Consider the following 21,777-nt stretch of genomic DNA (forward strand, 5'->3'; position numbering starts at 1 on the left):
TAAACGTATCAGGAATGGATATTCAATTTTTTTGGTCATTTTTAAGTATTGAGATTATATTATAGTTTTTCTGTCTTAATCTATTAATACAGTATATTACATTAATAGATTTTTTTTTAATGTTGAAACTCCCTTGCATCCTGGGATAAAACCTACATGGCCATAATTTTTTTTAAATATCATGTATCACTGAGTCTAAAGTTCCATTGATTGAAAAGGTACACCATTATGTCATGTACCACTAAAAGAGGGAATACATTGACTATTATAATTTTAGAAGCCATTTATTTAAAAGTTTCGGATATATTAAATTGAAAAATAAGTACCTTTGTATTGATAATATATAATATATATACTGCTGGGTTCCATTTTTATTTAGACTTTTGTTTTTATATTCATAAGTGAAATTGTTCCAGATAAAGTTCTCTTCTTATACTATCCTTGTCAAGTTTTATTGCTTACATTTTACTATCCTCATAAAGTGAGGTAAATGACTTCCCAAAATTTCAAATATTCTGAAATAACTTATACAGGATTCAATTACTGCTTTCTTAAAAGTAAAAGAGAACTCATCCATAAAACCACACAGAGTAAAAGAATGTTCATAGGAGCTATAATCATAACAGCTCAAAACTGGAAAAAATACAAATGGCCATCAACAGGTAGGTGGATAAACTGTCATATGTTTACACAGCGGAAGACTATTCAGCAATAAAGAAAGATCATTTGATATATGCACCAAATTGGATGAATCTTAAAAACTTTATACTAGTTGAGTTTTATTTGAACTATGTGTAGTATTATTTGATTTGAATTACTTAAAAACCAATATTACATGTATATGTGAGTCATTTAATCCAAGGATATGAAAATGTTTTGACTAAGCTGCTATGATCATCTGCAGTCAGCAATATTTTTCAGTCAAAACAATTAATTAATGTGTATCAAGATCATAAATACAGTGTTATAATGATAACACTAATTGGTTTCTGCTTGTTCAACAGAGAATACAATTACACATTTCATGTAATATGTTGCCTAATGATTCATTCCACATACTCACCCAGTTTATTCCCTGGCTGAAAAAGAAGTCTTTCTGTTCCTAAAATGGTCTCTATTTGAGTTGATAGAAACTCTCCTAATCTTCTGAACTAATGAAACCTCAGGAGAGTATGAGCTATTCCTTAGTCATCTGTTAGGTTTGAAAATATTTATGTTTTATTTTTGTCTGAGGGACAAAGTAAAATGTTGATATGAGGCAGAACTGAAAGGATTCATACAGAAAAAGAAAAGATGACTTTTCTATCTAGCTGATACTAAAATGACCTAAATTATTGGAGACAAGGAAGGCCTAAAACTTTTATAAGCCCATGCACTTTACTACCTCAAACAAAGGAAAACGTGTCCCTTACTCCTTTTTCAACCAAAGATTACAGCTTGACCTTTTGTGGTTCCTTTTCCTTTCAGGATTGTTTACGACGTTCATCTAAATTGAATTTCACAGTGGCCAAAAGAAAAATGTCTGGGAGAAAGCACACAAAATACGATCTGAATTGGGCCTAACATGTACAAGGATAGCCCTGGTTCCTTTTGCACTTCAGGTTTTTGAAGTGTGGGCAAAGAGAAAAGGGCTGCAGATTCAAATCCCCACAAACATTAGGGGATGCATCTGCTGACCACATCCATTATCTGAATCACAAATGCTCTTAATCACGTCATAAGAATGTTCTCACTGTAGCAGAGGAATGGAAAGAGATCCCAAGTGTAAAATGAATAGAAAGATGGTTACATAATTGACATACCTAAGAGGTTCTTTTCTATCACCGAGAAGAGCTAGGATCAAGCAAAAGTATCTATCTGTTCTCTCTACAAATAATTTGATCACTGAACCATGGTTTTGGCATCTTAAAGGCCACATAAAGAAGAAAATGTTTAACTGTCAGTAATTGCCTGACAAAACCTTTTTGAATAAAGTAATAGTTATAAAGTTATCTATCATTACATCTGTGCAAGAAATGCAAATCTTTCTTTACATTACCATTGAAATGTACTGTCAGATTTTAAAAGGAATTTGAGTGCAAAAAAGAAGTTGTTATTTTTTTAGTTTTTCCTTTCCTTCAGCTGCCCATTAGGCAGAAAATGTTTTGTTTGAGATGACAAATAACCTTTTAATTGCCAAGTCCAGCGGAATCTTTTCAGTTTGAATCCTATAATGATTTTGCTATGACATCTGACAATGCTGATTATTCTCCCAACTATTAACACTTTCTTCTCTATTTATTTTCTCAAGCAAGATCAATTCTTCTCAGTCTTCTTTCCTGATTCCTTTTTCCAAAGGCATACTCCCTGTTCCGCTAACGCTGTCCCTCCCTTAGGATTCAGTTCTCTGCCCTCTTTTCTACTTCAGTGATCCTCCTTGGAGGTACCTATCTTTTCTTAGATTTCAGGTTAGTTTATTGCCCTGGGACCTCAGCTCTCTGATGGGTTCCAGAAAAAAATCATAATTTCTTCACACTTTTCCTTTTAGTGGTTGCTCTAGGAATTACTATATGCATCCTTATTTTTTATAGTCCATTTAGAATTAATGTTGAGCCACTTCACCAAAAAATGTTGTTATCTTTTGGATCCGTATCTATCCCCTCTTCATCCTTTATGCTACAGTTGTGTACATATGTATCAACTTGTAGTTTCTCAGAATTCAGTTTTCTGATTTTAATGAACTGTGAAAGTGAACTTTTTACACCTGTGCCCATGCCACACTACACCTTATGTTGTCTCCAACCAGCCCTAGGCTAAAAGCTGCAAAATGAAGACCTTATGTCATATAAACCTCAACTTCTCTAAGTGTATACTCCCCAGTCAGGTTCTGCCTGGTTCAGCTCACTCTAGTGCCTTGGAGATGGTGGCTTCTGTGTTATGCCCAGATTTTATAGTTGTTTCCTGCAAGGGCCTTGGTCCAGGAGGATCTTACTTAATTGCTACTCTTCCTTATATATATGAACCACTATCAAATTGAACTTACTAAAACTTGCAGCCAACCATACTTCTAATTAAGGCACCTTCGACTTCAAAGTTTCATGGATGTGGCAGACTGTAATATTCAAAAATTACACCCATCAGAGTGGGAATTTATGACCCCTCTCTGCTTGAACCTGGGCAGGTTTTTGTGACTGCCTCAACGGACAGAGTGTGGTAAAAGTGAGGCTGTGTGACTTCAAAGGCTCAGCCTGTCACAAAGTACCCTGCAACTCTGCTTTGCCCTTTTAACACTTGCTCTTAGAACCCAGAGCAATCTCTTATTGTTAAGAAACTCAAGTAGCCCATGGAGAGGCCCATGTGAGAACAACAAAGATCCCAGGCCTATAGCTCCAGCTGAACTCCCAGCTGATGGGCAGCACTAACTGGCTAGCTACATGAGTGAGTCATCTTGACAGTGGATGACATCTTGACAGCCCTAGGTGAACCACTGCAACTCATGCTACATAGCAAGGAACAGCAGTCTCTGCCTAGTCCTCTCCAAACTGCAGACACATGAGCCAAAAACTGACTGTTGTCTTATATTAGTCACTATGTTTCAGGGTCTGTGGCAGACAAGAGATGTGCTGCCTTCCCCTTCAAAGGAGACTTAGCCCCAGATGTCAGCAGACAGCTCCCAACCATCAGTTCCTTTAAAGCTACAGAGAGCCTCTACACCAAAAGGCCTGTCTTTCCTGGGCAGCCCATATCCACTGAATGATTTATAGGAAAATATAAAGACAGCCATTTCGACTAAACGAATAACAATTCTGACGGACACTAGACTCTCCAGAACTCCCAGTGGGACTGGCTGCAGCTTTGGCCTGCAGTGCAAACTGACTTCTCCATCTGCTTAATCCTGCTTCCTCCATCTTCCTTCCAAAGAGGTTAATCCCCAACACACCTTACATTACATATTTGATCTCAGTGCCTGCTTCTGTAAAACAAAATGTGTTGCACGGCAATGGATAAATGGAACAATGGGCTGCCAATTTCTGGTCATTTTCTGATACAAGAATCAAAATAACACCTGGCATTCAGAACCACTCTGAGTCAGTGACATCTTGCACATAAGGTGGCAGCCAGCCAACCAGATAACAAGTATTGTCAACAAGGGGAGTGAAAGGGAAATTCAGGCATAACATTAGTTCCAACCTTGACGATTCATGAAAACTGAGAGACAGAAATGTTTAGAAGGGATAAAATCTCTACATTATCACTGCAAAAATACCATTCAAGTTTCTTCCTAATTAGAATATGAATCATACCATTTATCATTAAAGTTTCTATAGTCAATAATTTTCTTTGTTCCCAAGTAAAAGCAAATAACATTTGACTTAAAAGGAACATTATTTTAAAAATCTTAAGTCAAATTTAATATTTATAATGATACATATTTTTATCTATAACATGAATAAAAAAGCATTCCCAAACAATGACCATACTGAAAGGGCAATATTCTACAGGTCATTTTTACTTTATTACTTCACTAGAATATCAATACCAGAGCACGATTATTATAAATATTATGCCTATAACAGTAAAATGTGCCTATAACAATATTAGTTAACCTTCAAAGCAGTAGTTTTCAACTCTGGCTGGACAACAAAATCAACTAGAGTGGTTATTTAATTACATGTACCTCGGCCCCAGTCTAGACACCACAAATCAGTATACTGCATAGGGACTGGTTACTGACAACTACTAATTTAGGACATGTATCTCTCATTCCATCAATACCATGTCAATGTCTCCCATTTGGTTCCTTTTTATCATTTATATAGGTTGGGGGAGTAGACTCCCACATAAGAATCCTTTTATTTTTGGTCTTTCTACTCTTCCCCTTTATATATTCATATAGAAGAAAATTTGCATACTGTATTATAATATTAAAATTTAAATGTTTATTAAAATTGTACCTTAATTTTGTCAAAGGCATATTATGTTAGTAATAAAGAAAAAAAACCTGTATTGGTAAAATTATGTCACAACTGACTTTTTGTTAGTCATACATTGGAATTCTTAATAGGAACATTAATTTGAGGCTCACTTTACAATTGAGAAAACAGTTATTCATAACACTCTTGTCAATAAACTCTTCTCAAATTTATCTTTCCCATTGCACAGTGAAAATATATAATAATTCTATATAAACAATAAAAAACTGATTACATAATTCTGAGAACTATAAAACAGTGGCTGCACAAATCCTAATCTTTTTACATATCCTTCAAAAAACCATCTAGATATAACCAGAAAGAAGTAAAAGTAACACTGACAATGCACACTTACAGTGTAAAGAAAGTCTACCACAAAATTAAAATTATTTCTAATTATGGAAATAGATATTCAAATCCAGCAGCTCCAACTCTAGAGGGCACGTGGAAGGCAAGACATGGGAAAGAGACTATGGGAAAAAGAGGAAAAGTGCAGGGAGCCCAGGAATGATAAAAACATAAACTACTAACCACTGTCACTGAAAGAAAAGGTCCTATTGTGAGTGGGGTAAGATGTTAACAAAGGAGGGAAACTTGGTAAAGGATACATGAGAATTTTTTGTACTATCTGCAATTCCCTATGAATCTGTAATGATTTCAAAATTAAAATCTTATTTTTTAAAGCATCCAAAAATTACATTGAGAAATTTTATGGGTTTATTATTTTACTCTCCTCATTGTCTTGTTACATATTAACATAATCTCTTTAACAAATATTTATATTTACTTAAATAATATATCACTTTAAAAAGAAAAGTCTCCTAAAACTGCGTAATAGTCAATAGCATTTGATTTGAGAATCACTGATAACTTAAGAGATTTTTATACGAAACCTTAAAAGATGGAGAATTTTCATCAGTGGACCTCCTACGACCCTGACTCTCCCAGCCCAGTTATGTCTCATATTCCCCTTTGCCCATGATCTTAGCCTCTACTCTTCTAGATAAATCCCACTGGCCAACCGCCAGCTGCTAAACAGCAAGAATAACTACCTTCTCTTCTGAGAACCACCTTTGACACTACAGGCACACCTGGGAGATATTGCAGGTGTGTCCCCAGACCACTGCAATAAAGCAGATTTCATAATAAAGCAAGTCACATGAATTTCTTTGTTTCCCGGTGCATGTAAAAGTTATGTTTGTACTATACTGTAGTCTAGTTGAGTATGCAATAGCATTATGTCTAAAAAAGCAATGTACATAGCTAAATTTTAAAAATACTTTATTGCTAAAAAATGCTAGCCATCACCTGAAGTACAAGGTTGCCACAAACTTCCAATGTGTAAAGAGCACAATATCTTCTATGTGCAATGAAGCAGAGAGCAGTAAAACAAGATGTCTATCCCTGTATTCACTGACCTGTCTTGCTGAAGCTCTATAAAAACTGCCTTTCTTTCCTAAGACAATGTCTAAGTCAGCCTGGGCTGCCATGACAAATACCATAAACTGGGTGTCTTAAACAACAGAAATTTATTTCCTCAAAGTTCTGGGATGTCCAAGATCAAGGTTGAGCAGGGTTTGGTTTGTATTTAGGGCTATTTCCTTGGCTTGCAGATGACTGTGCTCTAGGTGTGTTCTCACATGGCCTTTCCTTGGTATGCAAACCCAGAGAGAGAGAGCAAGCTCTCTCTTTTATAAGGGCACTAATCCCATCATGAGGAACCTATCCTCATGACATCATCTAACCCTACTTCCTAAAGGCACACTGGGGATTAAGAGCTTCAACAGATGAATTTGAAGTGGACACATACCATCAGTCTGTAACAAGCAGAATATTCCTTGAAGCCGTCTCATGCCCTAGCACTCTGAATAAAGGCTTATGCTTAGCACTTATTTGATCTTCTTCTACAGCTTGTATTAATTAGTTAATCAACTAATAATTGAATACTCACTATGTACCATAGATTCTACTTGGTGCTAGGGCTATCAAATATATATCTGAAATTAACCAAGGCATTTCTACTGCTAAAGTTGAATAATGAGAAACTTTTCCCACTCCACAGGGGGGAAAAAAGTAAGTTAATGGGTAAAATTTATCAATTTAAAAATACTATATAATTATTTATATGAGAAATAACTAACAGATAATCATAAATAGTTCAACAGATTTTTCTTTTTAATAAATATATGAGGATATTGAGATTTTATATTGTGTATATACAATACAGTCAACACAGTCATATTTATTAACAATATAATGGTTCTTCCTTTACATAATGGAATAAGATATATCAACATTTCATGGTATTCCACAAAGTTCATTTAACATCTTCCAGAACTCTGCTTTGGTTTTAGATACCATGAAGCAAGAGTGAGACCATCTGAACCAAGTATCAGTATGTTCCATTTCATAATGAAATCAGCCACCAACTTGCAGCCACTGCTTGTCCTTTCTTGGATTCTTCTGAAGTTTCATTACATAATTCTCAAATAGATGGCACTACCATATCAATATGAAATTACTTTACAATGTATTTATATACTGTTACGTTATCTAGGCCCTTCTGTCTTCATTGGAATCTACTTGTTTCAAAATTTATACTCTGGGGGAGGGTATAGCTCAGTGGTAGAGTGCCTGCTTAGCATGCCCAAGGTCCTGGGTTCAACCTCCAGTACCACCACTAAAAAAAATAAATAAATAAAAACCTAACCCCCACCCCAAAATTACACTTATTCACTTGACTTTTTTGATAAATGTAATATCACATTGCAAAAATTAACACATCTCTTGAAACAAATAGTTAAAGTAAATAATCATTAATGATAGTCGCAGACATTTTTGGATCAGCAAATGAAAACAACTAACTGCTGAATACTATAGAGATGCTCAAAATGAAAAGAATAATAACAAAATGAAAGAAATGCAGAGGCACGTGGCTACTGAAGCCTGGTGTACTTGTGTTTTACCACATAAAGTAAATTTCAAGGCAACAACAACAACAATAAAAGGCCTCCTCAGTGATAAGGATTTCTAAATCATGACTAAAAGAAAATTATTTTACCAGTAATATATAACAAGTATAAATCTGTATATTTTTCACTTTCCTGGGGAAAGAGGAAGTGAAGGAAGATGCTGGTATCGCTGTGTAATTCCTCCCTCCTCACCTTACCTCGCCATCAGATGCAAAGTCCCAGAACCAGGTCTGCAACTATAGGTGTTGGAAATAAGGATAATTCCTAATAAAGAAATTCTAGCCTTTAAACCTTAATGTCAGAATCCCTAAGGTCCTGATAGGGTGAGTTATGGCTTCATCCCATCTGGTAAAACCAAAGTTGGCAGGGAATATTGCTGCATTGCCTGGTGGTTGAGATAGCCCACTACTTCTATACTTATGCAACCCTATACTGCATCAATGCATGGAGATGGAGGCACTTGCTAGACTAGTGATGCTGCTGGCAATCTGCACCAGCATAGTGGTCAAACGTAACATTTTTTCCAAAGGAGGAAAAGTTTGGGAAAAATAATAGGCTAAGGGTAAAAGAATAAATAAGTCGGTTACGCCACAAGGGAAATCCAGTATTACACTGATGCTCTGTGAGAGGCTCAGAGTAAGAGATGATATTATCTCCTAGCTCAGTTACACCAGATTTCTGAAGGGGTGAAGCCATATGTTGCTGAGACCACTCCTGCTTTTGGAACCTGGCACAGTCAAAAGGGAAAACTGCAAACCAGAGTGGCATCGCGCTGGGAGACAATTTAGTCCTATGACATGATGATGGACTAGACGGTTGATGACTCAGTGGGACACTGGAAATATGCCAGCATCTTTTGACTCTGCCCTACTGCCATATGGTATTAACACTGGTCTTGCTGGTAAGATTCAACCACATTATGTAAGCAGGTCTTAGGATAATACTGATACTAATAATTAAATGTATTGGGAGACTTAGTTAAAGCCTCCTCAGGATCTAAAAAAATGATCAGCCAGAGGAAGAACTAGGTTTAGTTAACCATTAGTTTCTATGCTAAAATTATACAGCACAAAAAACAACAAGTAATTAAATTAGTACAAAAATATGAAACTGTTTGTAATGGCCATATGAGTCAGAGGTTTCCTTAAATCTATCCCTACCCCACACTGGGCTCCTCCAAATGACAAACATATTCACACTGATTCTATTGCTGTGTCCATCATATAAATGCTATACTAAATGTAAATGCCCAAACAAATATGATCATTTTGCTGTAAAAGAGCCTTGGCTAGAGGCCAGGAAGTAGCCTGTGTAGTGAAGAATGAATCTTACCCAAAGAAAGGTCTGGCTTTTGCTGCAGCTACTGGGAGGTGATCTCTAGACTCCTAGAATATAACGCCTGATAGTACCTTTGTCTGGGGCCTCTGGCCACCAGGCAGACTAACAAGGTAATTTATGAAGGATGTAATTTATTTGGGCCTCAGTTTTACCTCCAAAAGGAACTGGAAACTACAGGCATCATCCCAACCTCAGGGAAGGGCTAGAGACTAAAAGTCAGTCATGCAGGCAATATGTGACTGAGCAACCCCGAAACTCTGGAAACCAAATGCCTCACCTGTACTGTCACGCATGGATGCCAGGAAAGTAATACTGCCCTAATTCCACAAGGAGAAGAGGACAGAAGCTCTGTGTTTGGTACTTCTCCTGAAACCTGACCGGTGCACTTCTTCTCCTAGCTGATTTTAATCTGCACCCTTTCCATGTAATAAACTGTAACCATAAGTAGACTAGCTTTCAGTGAGTTCTGAGAGTTCCTCTCGCAAACTATTAAAACTGAAGGTGGTTTTGGGAATCCCCCCAAATCTGTAATCAGTGCTAGAAGTAAGGGTGGTCTTTTGAAACTGTTCCCTCTAACTCTGAAGTTGGCCCAAACTCCGTATAGTTACTGAAATAACAAATACACTGTAATATAATGACTATCTTTATATAAAATGACCCCTATAATAGTGCACATCCCAATTTTGCCTATAGCTCTAGTTCGACAATTTTTAACTACACATTATCTATTCTTTAGTGATTTCATCAGGATATTATACAAATACTTCCTCCATTAGCAATATCAAAAATTCCCGTTTTGAAAAGTGACTCAGGCCTGTGGGGGACTGAAGGGAGTTTTATACTAGCCTCAAGCTTCAAAGTATTTCTATCTCATCGTAAAAGTGTGATGTTTTACATATACCCAGAGGATAACTGACAAATCATACCACAAATCCACGCTGAAACAGATGAAATCCGCCTGAAGCCCTGGTGGAGGCCCAGCACATACCTACCCTTCATAACATGATTATGGGGTAAGGGATGAAAAACTCTTTAGGAACTTAATTCTGTGTTATTTCCCTCAACAAATTCTATTGAATAAGTTTGACCCATTTCTTATAATACATCAGTATACTTTACTCTGGAGTTAACGGTATTACATAAAACATTATTAACATTAAGTAGATGAGGTTAATAAAACTTGTAATCATAAATCAAATATGGAACAAATTCCATAAGGAAAAAATAGGGTTATGAAGAAATCCATGAATAAGTGAATTTTTTTTTGTCTTTTATTTTTGGACTAGAGTAAGAAGAGATTACTTTAAAAAAATACTTTTCACCCTAAGAATTTGTTTAAGATGGTACTTAATGTTTAAAACAAACACAGGAAAGTGCACATACTCCATTAAGTTCCATAAAACCAGCTTAATCTGTCTTCAGAGACAGACTCGATCCAACAAAAAGCTAGTGTGCCTGAGCCCTTAGGATCCTTGTCTCATCTGAAATGTGGACATTTTTACATGAATAAACTATACCAAGTAAAGATAAGCATGAAAATTATGAAAATATAACTTGACCACTTGTGCTCATTAGTTACTTTTTCCTGGTTTAGGTTCCTCACTTTTAAATATAAGTTCTATCTTATGATTCTTTACTTATGTGCTTTGCCATTGTTTTATTGTATGCATTCTTATTTTAAACTACCTAAATCTACTATGGAATGAGGTGAGACAGAAAGGAATAAATAAATGACTAGATAAATAACTTCACTCTGAGGGAATACTATCCAGTGGGCACTGCACAATGACTGATACAACTCTTTTTTAAGCTTACGTACGGTCTAAATGTCAGATGCAATAGTAACTACTCCCAAAATATGACTGGACAAAGGGAATGCTATGTTGCAACAATCTATTAACCTAAAGAAGACCCTGAAATAGCCACAGAGTTCCAGGTCTAGATGAAGAAAACCTCCAGAGATACATAAAAAGGAATATCTACCAAACACAACAGAGGAAAATGTCATACTTCATGCCACTAGAAGCTTAAAATCTAGTGAAGAAAATAGGGCAAATATAAAAATAAATAAGTAATTTGATAATAAACAGTATTCCATACTTTAACATAGCATATAACAAATTATAAAGTGATCATTCATCACATGTATTGTTTATATTAGTTTGTGTGTGTGTGTGTGTGTGTGTGTCTGTGTGTGTGTGTCTGTGTGTGTGTGTGTGTGTGTGTGTGTGTGTTTAAGTTCATCTGTACCATGCTCAGGGATGTGATGTGCCTTGGAGTGACTCTATATGCCATCATTGTGTTGAGCATTCAGTGGACTCTTTAAACACGAAAATTAATGTCTTTCATCTCTATAAAATTTTATTTCATTGATAATTTCATTCCTTTCATTTGACATTTTCCTACCATCTTATTCTGGAACACCTACTGTTCAGATGTTTTGCCCTCTAAATGATACCTAAAATATCTCCACTTCACTTTCTAGTATCACAGGTCTTTGACTTTTTCTCCTATTTCTTAGAGTATTTACTCAACATTACCTTCAAACTTCTGAGTTTTTAAAATCTACTAACATAGTTCTAATTTCAAAAGTCTTTTTTATTTCCGGGGTATCCCTTTTTTAGAGCACAATGTTTTTCATAAATGCCACACATTCTCTTATCTTAATGCTCTTTTAGGGGGCAGAGATTTTCTTTTCCTTAAGTTATATTTCCCCCAAGTTTCTTTTCTTCCCTTGGTTTTTTTTTTTGTTTGTTTTTGTTTTTTTTTTTTTTTTGGTTTTGGTTTTGGACATTACTGTTAAAGGTTTTCCACAAATGCCCATTCACTTTTAATAGCAGGGTGATAAAAAGCTGATGGGATGCTCTGTATGGCTGGGTAATTTGGCTAGCTGTTTCATTGGTAGAATATTCCAACTTTAGAACTGTAGACTTTTTCACTTGGTCTGTCTAGAATCCCTCAGAAAAGAATTTTATAATCACCTGTCTGGGAACAAAGCCTGGCTATTACCATCCTTGCAGCCAAATGGGAAAAAGAGGGCTAAGAAATGGTCTTAATAATTCAGTACACAGTATTAATTTCTCTGGTGAACCTCCATTTTCTGCTTTCATAAATATATCCTCAACTAAGTCCTTAAAGGGTCCAGAGATCCTTTGTTTTACCCTCTCCAGAGAAGACACCACCAGTTTTCTAGCACAGAAAGAGAGGAGCAGTTGCCCAGCTGCCCACAGGCAATCTGGATGTCTAAAGGCTACTTATACTTTCAACCAATATTCTTAATTCAGGCTCACATTCTTGTCCACTTCCAAAAGTGCTTGGTTTAAAAAAAAAAAAAAAAAAAAACCTAAGTCTTTAGAGAAATTTGCAACATAGACCTGTGTCAAACAAACTAGGTTTTAAAAGTATCATTATAAAGTAATAAATTTAATCAAGTTTGATGATTTCCATTTATTTCAACTATTATCTCTGTTAAATTTCTAAGTTTCCTATCTTTGGCCAGAGGTAGCCTTTTCAATTTGGCTCCTGAGTCCTTCAGACAAAACCCTAAAAGCCTTTGAAAGCTTAGCTGCTATTTGACATGACAAGATGTACCAGGCTCACCTTGTACACTTCCTATCTAGATGTTGAATCAGCCATTTCTCCAAGAAGCCTATTTTTACCCCACTGGGAACCGGCAGTTGAGGATCATAATCTCAGTAGGTCTGCTCATTTCCACTGTGTTGGTCATTGTTTCTAATCTTTTCACTGCACAGAGCTATATACACATATATGTGTGTAAGAGTGTGTTTGTGTGTGTATGTAAAGATAAAATACCTCAGAAGTTCATACTAACACTTCCAATTCAAATTCAGAACCATAGGTTTTTAATTATCCTCTTCTATATCACTATCTCCTTTCTTTTATACCAAGAAGCCAGATTCTTAAGGACACAGGAGATGACAGAATTAGAATACTCCATAATTACTCTTTTGTTTTATTTCACATTATATATACAACAATCTGAAAACAACAATATTTATACTAGCACCGATAATTTAATTACTGAAAACTGAAAAAAAATGTGCATAAATTCACTCAATTACTAACACCTACTTTTATAGTTGTACTACTGTTATGTTCATTATCAGAGCACAGAGCCATGAATACTGTGCCCTCTCCCTTTTAACTATTTTCTGTTTTAGTTCTACAACTATTTAATGAGCAACATCAGTCCTTAAGGTGATGTCTCGTTTACTTGCCATCTATTATCTCTCTCTTTGGGTGAAATGTCTGTTCCTGTCTTTTGCCCATTTTATAATTAATTGGTCTGTTCAAGGCTATTAAATTTAGTTTTGAGAGTTCTTTACATATTCTACATATAAGACTCTTGCAAACATCTTCTCCTAATCTGCAGCTTGCCTTTTTATCCTTTTACCAGGATCTTATGGAGAATACAGATTTTTAATTTTGGTGATGTCCACTTCATTAACTTTTGTTTTGGGGATAATATTTTTGGCATCATATCATATACTTTTAAGATGTACATTTAAATCAATGATCCATTTTAAATTATTTTTTATATTTGTGTGAGGTTTAAGGAAGTTTATTTTTTGCCTATTATTCTAGCATCATTCGTTGAAAACTGTTTCCTCCATTGAATTGCTTTTACAACCTTGTCAAAATCAGTTGGAAGTTATTTGTGTTAGTCTCTGTCTCGGTTCTTTATTCTGTCTGGTGATCTATGTATTTATTCCTCAATAATTACCAAAGTGCCTTGCTCAAGGTAGCAATGTAGTAAGTCTTAATATCAGGTAGAGTGATTCTTCCCACTTTATTCTCTTTTTTTCAAAATCATTTTTGCTACTTTAGTTTTGTTGCTGTTCCATATAAACTTTAGAATAAGCTTGTTTTTAATCTAAAAAAAAAAATCCTCACTACTCTAAACAAAAAAAACCTACATGGAAAAAAAAAAAACCTATATGACTGTCATAAATACAGAAAATGAAATAACATTATTAATATGTAGCTAGATACAGTGATTTTGAAACAAGCCAGTAGCCTGAAGCCTGATCACTACTGCAGAAGCTGGCAGGAGTTAAAGCTGTTAAGGGTGATTAGCACACCACTACTACTCTCACTTGGGACTAAAAAAGTAATCTTGTTGAGATTTTAACAAGGATCGCATTAAACCTATGGATCAATTTGGGGGAGAACTGACATCTTTAACATTAACAAATCCATCAGCCACTCATTAATTCTAATTCCACCAAAGATTATTCACCAGTATTAGCTGCTCTACTAATACCATGTTTCTTCTTTCCTCAATCCCACTGCATCCTTTCCCTGCCTCTTTTAAAAGGGAAGAAGCTACCAAGGTATTTCTCAGTAGAAAATAATAGTACTAAACCTTTTGAGCGTTTATACTACCACTACATTCTTGAGTTTCTCAACATAATAACAAGGAAATGGTCTGCATATCAGCAGCTAGTCACTAACACTTCAATAAGCAGCATCTTTTCATTGTTACACGAGGATTTTTTTTTATAGACAAAGTTTCAAACCGCCTTAATCTCAATGATAAAGCATGTTGGGAAATTTAAATTTAAAAAGCTTATGGAGAAGCAAGAAGGGTACATAAGTCTTCTAACACCACTAGTTTAATGCTTTTTCACTACACAATGTTACTAGAAAACAGTTTATCAGATGAGTTTGTAAATCAATTTGACAGCTATCCAAAATCGATTTTTATTCCTATTTCTGCATCTCTGAACATTCGTATCTCTTTCATCTTATATCCACTTACAATACCTCCTTTGAAAATAGGTATATAATGCTTCATATTGTTTTTTTAAATGTATTCCTAGAAATTTCAAAGGAAGTTGTAAATGTTATTGATTGAAATATCAAAGCACGCTGAACACATGAAGTTGTGCACATGGGACTGGATTACTCCTATTATCTGCTACTTCTCATTTGTCTCCTGATAAAACCATGCACAACTGAAGACAAACTTCTCATATGAAAATTTCTGTACTGTTAGTAAAGGACCAATAATGTATTTTATAAGTCTGAAAAAAGTTTGTTTTAAAAGAAGACAAGGGAAAAATAAGTATTTCCTTCCTTACATACATCCAGTCTCCATTATTCCCTTTTTATATTCTCTAATTTCCTATCCTCAAAGTTCTAATTACAAAACATTCTGAAATCTGACAAAACATGAAAACTCTATGACATGAATTTTACCATAAAACCAACTTACTTAACACACTGTTTTAATCAAATACTTCGATACCTAAAATTAAGATAAGGACGAAATCTTCCACAGTAAGTACCAAAATCTGTCTTTACGAATTTATCTCTTACTGAACTCTCTTCTCTCACCAAACTAGTCTACTGTTTTCCAGAACTGCCATTTGCTTGTCTATATGCTTTTCTCTTACCATTCCCTTATTTCTAGAATGTCTTCCTCTTTGCCTACAGATAGCCCTCTTATTCTTTAAAGCCCTACCAGGAAAGCATTCTTTTATGAGCAGTATCTTATGCAAAGTCCATAAATTCTGGCATCATCCTGACTTAGATTTTAACCTAGGTTATGTTACTTACTGTCTCATGTCTCTGGGGCTGGGTTTCCTCATACAAAATAGAGCAACATTCATTTTAGATGACATCCACATCATAGAATTACTGTTAGATTTAGAATAATGTAGGTAAAGTCCAGAGCACACAGTAAGAGTTAACCATTAGAAATGAGCATAATTAAGCTTACTACTCATTTTTCTGGAGCTCATTGTATTTGCTTGTATATTCATTTAGTAATTCACAGTCTGAACTCATTCTGTCTCACACTTTTACCCTAAATCATTATTTAACTTGCATTAATTTTTATTTATGTTGTGTTTTGTGTCTCCAAACAGACTGGAAGCTTCTTTAAAGTCAGGACTATATGCTATACTATACTATATTAAAATTTCACATAGTTTAGCACAGTGCTGTTTACAAAAGAGGACTCAATAAATATTTCCTCAGTAAGACATTTGCTGAAAACAGACAGTTTATCCAGAACATGGGAATCACCTTTCAAGAAGTGCACTGATACATCAGAACATGTCCACCGAAGGGCAAAGGGAAAGACAAGGAGAGGACACATAGGCGTGGTCACAGGTTAAGACTCTGTGCGTGTGTGCGTGTGTGTGTGTGTGTGTGTGTGTGTGTGTGTGTGTAGGTACGCCAACGTGAGACAGCAGGAGAGAGAATATTTATGTAAATTCTGATAACAGAGAAACTATGAATGTTCAGATGTTTAACCTAAAGTGGTGACTTTAGAAGACATGATTACTGTAAGATTAGATTATATGTGGCCCTGAAAGCAAAACTAGGACCAATGATTAGCAGAAAAAGAAATTCAGCTTAACATAAAGTAAAACTCTATAACAGTGAAGCTGTCCAACAATGGAATAAACAGGATTCATTTAACATTAAGTACCTTATGAAATTAGAGGTACTTAAGCAGCACTCAGGGTTGAAATGGATTTGAATCCACATGTCAATATCAGAAAGATAGTTGTTACTCAGAAAGCTGTATTGAGAAGAATTTTAAGACTGCATACATAGTCAGTGGGAAAGAGTCCTGTGATCAGTTAAGAATATTTGTCACAAGCCTGGCAAAAGGGAGGATAACACAAAAACCTTGTATTTACTATCTCCAATCTAGAACTACTTTCAGACGTAATCATTCCTAGGCAAGAATTTACATGTGAACTGAATAAAGTTTCTCTAAACGACATGAGTCTAAGACTAACATTCTTAAAATGTTCAGTGAAATGATATTTTTAAAGTATTTTTAAATGACAGTCCTCAGCTAGGAGCTTTGGTTACCACTTAAGCAACAAAAAAGCATTTGGTTTCTCATCGTATAATTCACTTTCAAACCACTCTACCATCTTAAAAACTGCATTGTGCTTTTACAATTTGCTAAGTATGTTCATGTTTTTATTTTCAATAAAACTTGTGACTATCAGATATCAACAGAGAAAAGCATATAAACAGGCAAAAGTCAAAACTGAAATCCAATATAACACAAAAAATTTAAGCAAAGGATTCTTCTTTTAATAATATCCTAAAACTTCATTACTAATTAAACCAATCAACATAAGAGACTGACATCTTTAAAAAACAAACACTGAAACAGAAAATTTTCTTCCTCCCACATTCCTCTTGTTCACAGAGATTACTCTCTTCACCCACAACTCAAAAGAAACAAGTCATTGTTGTCTTACAGCCAAAGTTATCAATAGTGAGGTCACCAGACCAGTCGCAGCATCAGCAGCATCACCTGGGGAAGTCTGAGAGATGCCAATTCCCCGGACCCATTCAACCAATCAGAAACTCTGGAGTTTTAACAAGCCCTCCACATAATTCCAATTCCAGTTTTCAAACCATCGTCTTAAGAAAATGGTTCAGTTTCTTTCTAACATGGCAGGATTCCTTTACCTGCTTCTCTTTAGCATCTCTTTACTCTTCACATTTTACACAACCCAAAGATTTTCTCACTTGAATGATTAATTCACCAGTAACTCTGTGAGGATTTCCTATTTTCTTTCTTTTTAAAATGTAAGACTGCCTTTTAAACCATCCAGTAAGTTTTAACACTTTTTATCACACATAAATTATTAAGAGCTGTTTACATAGATCTTTAATATGTGTCAAGAGGCATAAAAACAATCTTACATAAAAATCATTTTGTAAATGGCCCATTTTTTCTTTCCGTGCCATCTTAAACTGTATACAAAAGTAACACATTCGTAGGGAAATTTTTAAATAAATCATACCTGTCAAACATCACAAAGAATAAATTATTCCATGGCCATCAAAATTATCACTTTCTTACAAAAACATCTTTTTTGACATTTATACAATCCACTCCTTCATTGTGTCTTACTCACCTGTGTACATAATGCAGTTGATGAACTGAATCAATTGCTATCACCATTTCAGCCAAGTAAAATCGAGCCATATCTTCAGGCAATCTATCTTCAAATTTGCTAAGTAGAGTAAGCAAATCCCCACCAACATAATAATCCATAACCAGGTACTGGGAATGAAAAAATAAAACATACTCAATAAATAATAAAGGTGGAAAATGAATACATTTAATGTAACCCAAAGTCAAACAGCACTGGATCAAATACTTTTGTTGTTAATTAACAAGCTGTGTAAGATGATTACTAGCAGTCATTACAAGACTTGTAAATTTCATAAGGCAGTAAGTAAACCTTTAAAAAATCTGGGTAGGGGACAATACAGGATTATCATTACTTTGTTGTTGTATTTTGCAAAGTAAAAACATGGAAAAGTATCATCATCATCATCAACCTACAACAATAGACTATCAGCAACATTTCATAGATGAATAAACATTTTAATTATCCAAAAAGATCTTAAAAATTCAGAATGTAAGATTATTTATGTTGAATAAATTCATCATCACCATTATATTTTCCTTATTTCATCTTAGACCAGTAAATAACTTTATTATAACCAGCATTTGGATCACATTTGGAAACCACTGCTATACAGAATACATTAAAATTAGAATCTAAATATTTTACATAGAAAGTCATAAAATGTAACTCATTTCTTCAAGAAACATTTACCGGGTGCCAATCAGGATTTTGGGGGTATCAAACAAAGAAAAATCCAAAGGATAAAGAGATGAAAGTCTTCTACAGCAAAGGCTTTCCTCTCTTCAAAGTGTACTCTATTCTTGCCACATCAGACTCTTAAGGTTTACGTATATCATCTACTAGTAAACTGCTAAAAAATAATCTGAACGTTTTTGCCACCCATGGTCACCACTGAAAACGTAGGCTCCTTGAGTTGTCATCTATCTTCTACCTTCATCCACGTCCTGTTACATGCTTCCTGGTAATAAACCCAAAACCCATGGATCCCTCCCCTTCCAACCTCTCAATGTTCCTTACTGGACGTCTTCTACAGAAAACAAATGTCCTTGAGATAGAATAAAAAATGATGAATACATAAGTATTCTTAGCTTTTCTTTCCTGCCGCTGCTACACAGAGTTCTGCCTTTGCCTACTCACATACTTTCCCTACCTCACCCTCAGAGGTAGAGTAGCTGTAATTAAGACAGAATTCAACAACTGGGAGAAGCAAGAGGCAGAAAACACAAAAGAAGATTCTCAAGAGAAAAGCAATGAGTTGAAAATGAACTATACCTGCAATCAGGTTTTAGTGTTAGGGAGACAAGATGCATCCAAAAAGGCAGACGAATAATAACCTCATATAGGGAAAAAAAATCTCCTTTTGCTGTATAACCTATCTCAGTGAATGTCTCCAAGATACTTTATGTTTTTTCCTTCATTCGCTACAACATTCAACTAAATCACTAAGGTCTTGTTGAGTCTACTTTCTACTATATCTCTGTGAAGTCCATCTACTTCTATCCCTACCCACTATCAACAACGCTGATCAAGGCTCCTGGCCTTTCTTGACTATATTACTACTACAGGTTTAAGACAAAGTGACTACCTTTTTATAACATATTATATTATGTAGAAATTTTCTTAGGAATGGAAAATAGAATACAGAACAAGAGAGGGACAAATAAATTGATTCATTAATTCCATGGATATTTATATATAAGAACCTACTATGTGCTAACATTACACTTATGCAATGGAGATACTATAATAAATAAGACATAGTTCCTTCATGCTAATTACAATTTAACAAAGAAGAAAACACAAATTAATGGGCAATTTCAGTGCAATATAAATCTCTGACAGGGATAAGCAGAAGGAAGGTATTGCTGCAGGCTCTTAAAGGAAAAGAACCTAATCTTTTAATTAGGTTCATTCATTGACTTGTCTGAAATTCATTTTTGTACAAGGTGTGAAGACTATTTTCTTACATACAGAAAGTCAATTATCTAAATCAAGTAGTTAAATATTCAATGAAATTGGGGGAAAGAATAGAAATGTCCCCTCGTCATATTTTAAAATGCTACATACACTTGGATCTGCTCCTGGTTACTCTACTCTGCTATAGTTGTCTGTTCCTATATTGGTATCTTATTGTTCTCATTGACTAATTAGTAAAGTTTAATATCTGATAGAACAAGTTCCTACTTACAGACTACCTTTAAAACATTACTCAATATGGCAAAAGTGTCTTTAAACAAGTTTAAGAAAAATATATACTGAGAGGCAATATTCTTAAGACATAGCAAGCAGATAACAATACTAACATAAAGAGCTCCTAACAGTTCTTCAGGAGAGGGCAAGTAACCCAACAAAACTGGACTGAGGCTATTAACAGATAACTCACATAAGAGGAAACACAATTAGTCAATTAATACATGATCAAAACCAAAGCAACAATGAGATATTATCTTGTACCAATCAGATTAGCAAAAAAAAAAAATTACTATTTTTGGGAGACTAACTTAAAACAACATTGGTTTTTGGAAGATGATATACTATAATCATTTGAGAAAGTATTTTCACAGCATCTACTGAACTTTAAAAGGTGCATACCCCTTGATCTAGCATTTCCACTTGTAGGAATACAATTAAAATAAAAGCTCCAATGTGTAAGGCATATGGGCAAGTATGGGTATTATGTAGCACTGCTGATAACTGCAACAAATAAGAAACTATGAATAGAGATCAATAAGAAAACTTAAATAGATCCATTCAACATATCCACTCTATGAAATATTACACAGCTGCCCAAAAAGAATAATTAAATATACATGCCCATGAGATATTTTAAGGGACAACAGCAAATGCAGAGTAATATATACTTCGTAATCCCACTTTTATAAAAAGGGAAGAAAATACACATACACACACAAACATACAATTATACACAAAAGCACAAAAAAAATGAAAGAATACAGCAAAGTTAACATTTGTTACCTCAGGAGGGTAAAATGAAAGATGAAGGTAAGGACCATTAACTTTTTAATGTACACAGATCTCTATGTTACAGAAAGGAAAAGAAGTAGTCAAATTGAAATTGACCAATGGAGTAAAGTTCTGCAAAAGGCCAAAGGTAATAGAGTCAAAGGCAAAGGTTGACAGGAATAATCCTAAATATAAATATACACATCATCTACATTGAGAGGAAACATAAGAATAGGTACAAATATGGGTAAATTTGTATATGGGGAGGGACAGACTGGGATTTCAAAATGTAGAACAGATAAACAAGATTATACTGTATAGCACAGGGAAATATATACAAGATCTTATGGTAGCTCACAGAAAAAAACAAATGTGACAATGAATATATGTATGTTTATGTATAACTGAAAAATTGTGCTCTACACTGGAATTTGACACAACATTGTAAAATGACTATAACTCAATTAAAAAATGTCAAAAAAAAAAAAAAAAAAGGAAGATACTGGGCCAGGTAGTCATGAGTAGGCTGGGCTGGGAACACCATGTTTTAAGCAGTTTAGTAGCTTTTGTTTTACATTGCTAGATCTTCCATTGTCTATATATGCTTTT

General features: G+C 34.8%; 1 protein-coding gene across 14 annotated transcripts in view; it reads right to left on the bottom strand.

Annotated features, from left to right (window-relative positions):
- Positions 1 to 21,777, bottom strand: part of CDC42BPA (CDC42 binding protein kinase alpha) — a 239,828-nt gene that overhangs the window by 145,828 nt on the left and 72,223 nt on the right. For all 14 annotated transcript variants that reach the window (XM_010973651.3, XM_045509462.2, XM_010973659.3 and 11 more), the window contains exon 5: positions 18,184 to 18,332. In XM_010973651.3, coding sequence (XP_010971953.1) covers positions 18,184 to 18,332 — 149 coding nt within the window. The remainder of the gene's footprint in view (positions 1 to 18,183; positions 18,333 to 21,777) is intronic.

This window comes from Camelus bactrianus, chromosome 23 (genome assembly GCF_048773025.1).
Source record: "Camelus bactrianus isolate YW-2024 breed Bactrian camel chromosome 23, ASM4877302v1, whole genome shotgun sequence".
Classification (NCBI taxonomy): Eukaryota; Metazoa; Chordata; class Mammalia; order Artiodactyla; family Camelidae; genus Camelus; species Camelus bactrianus.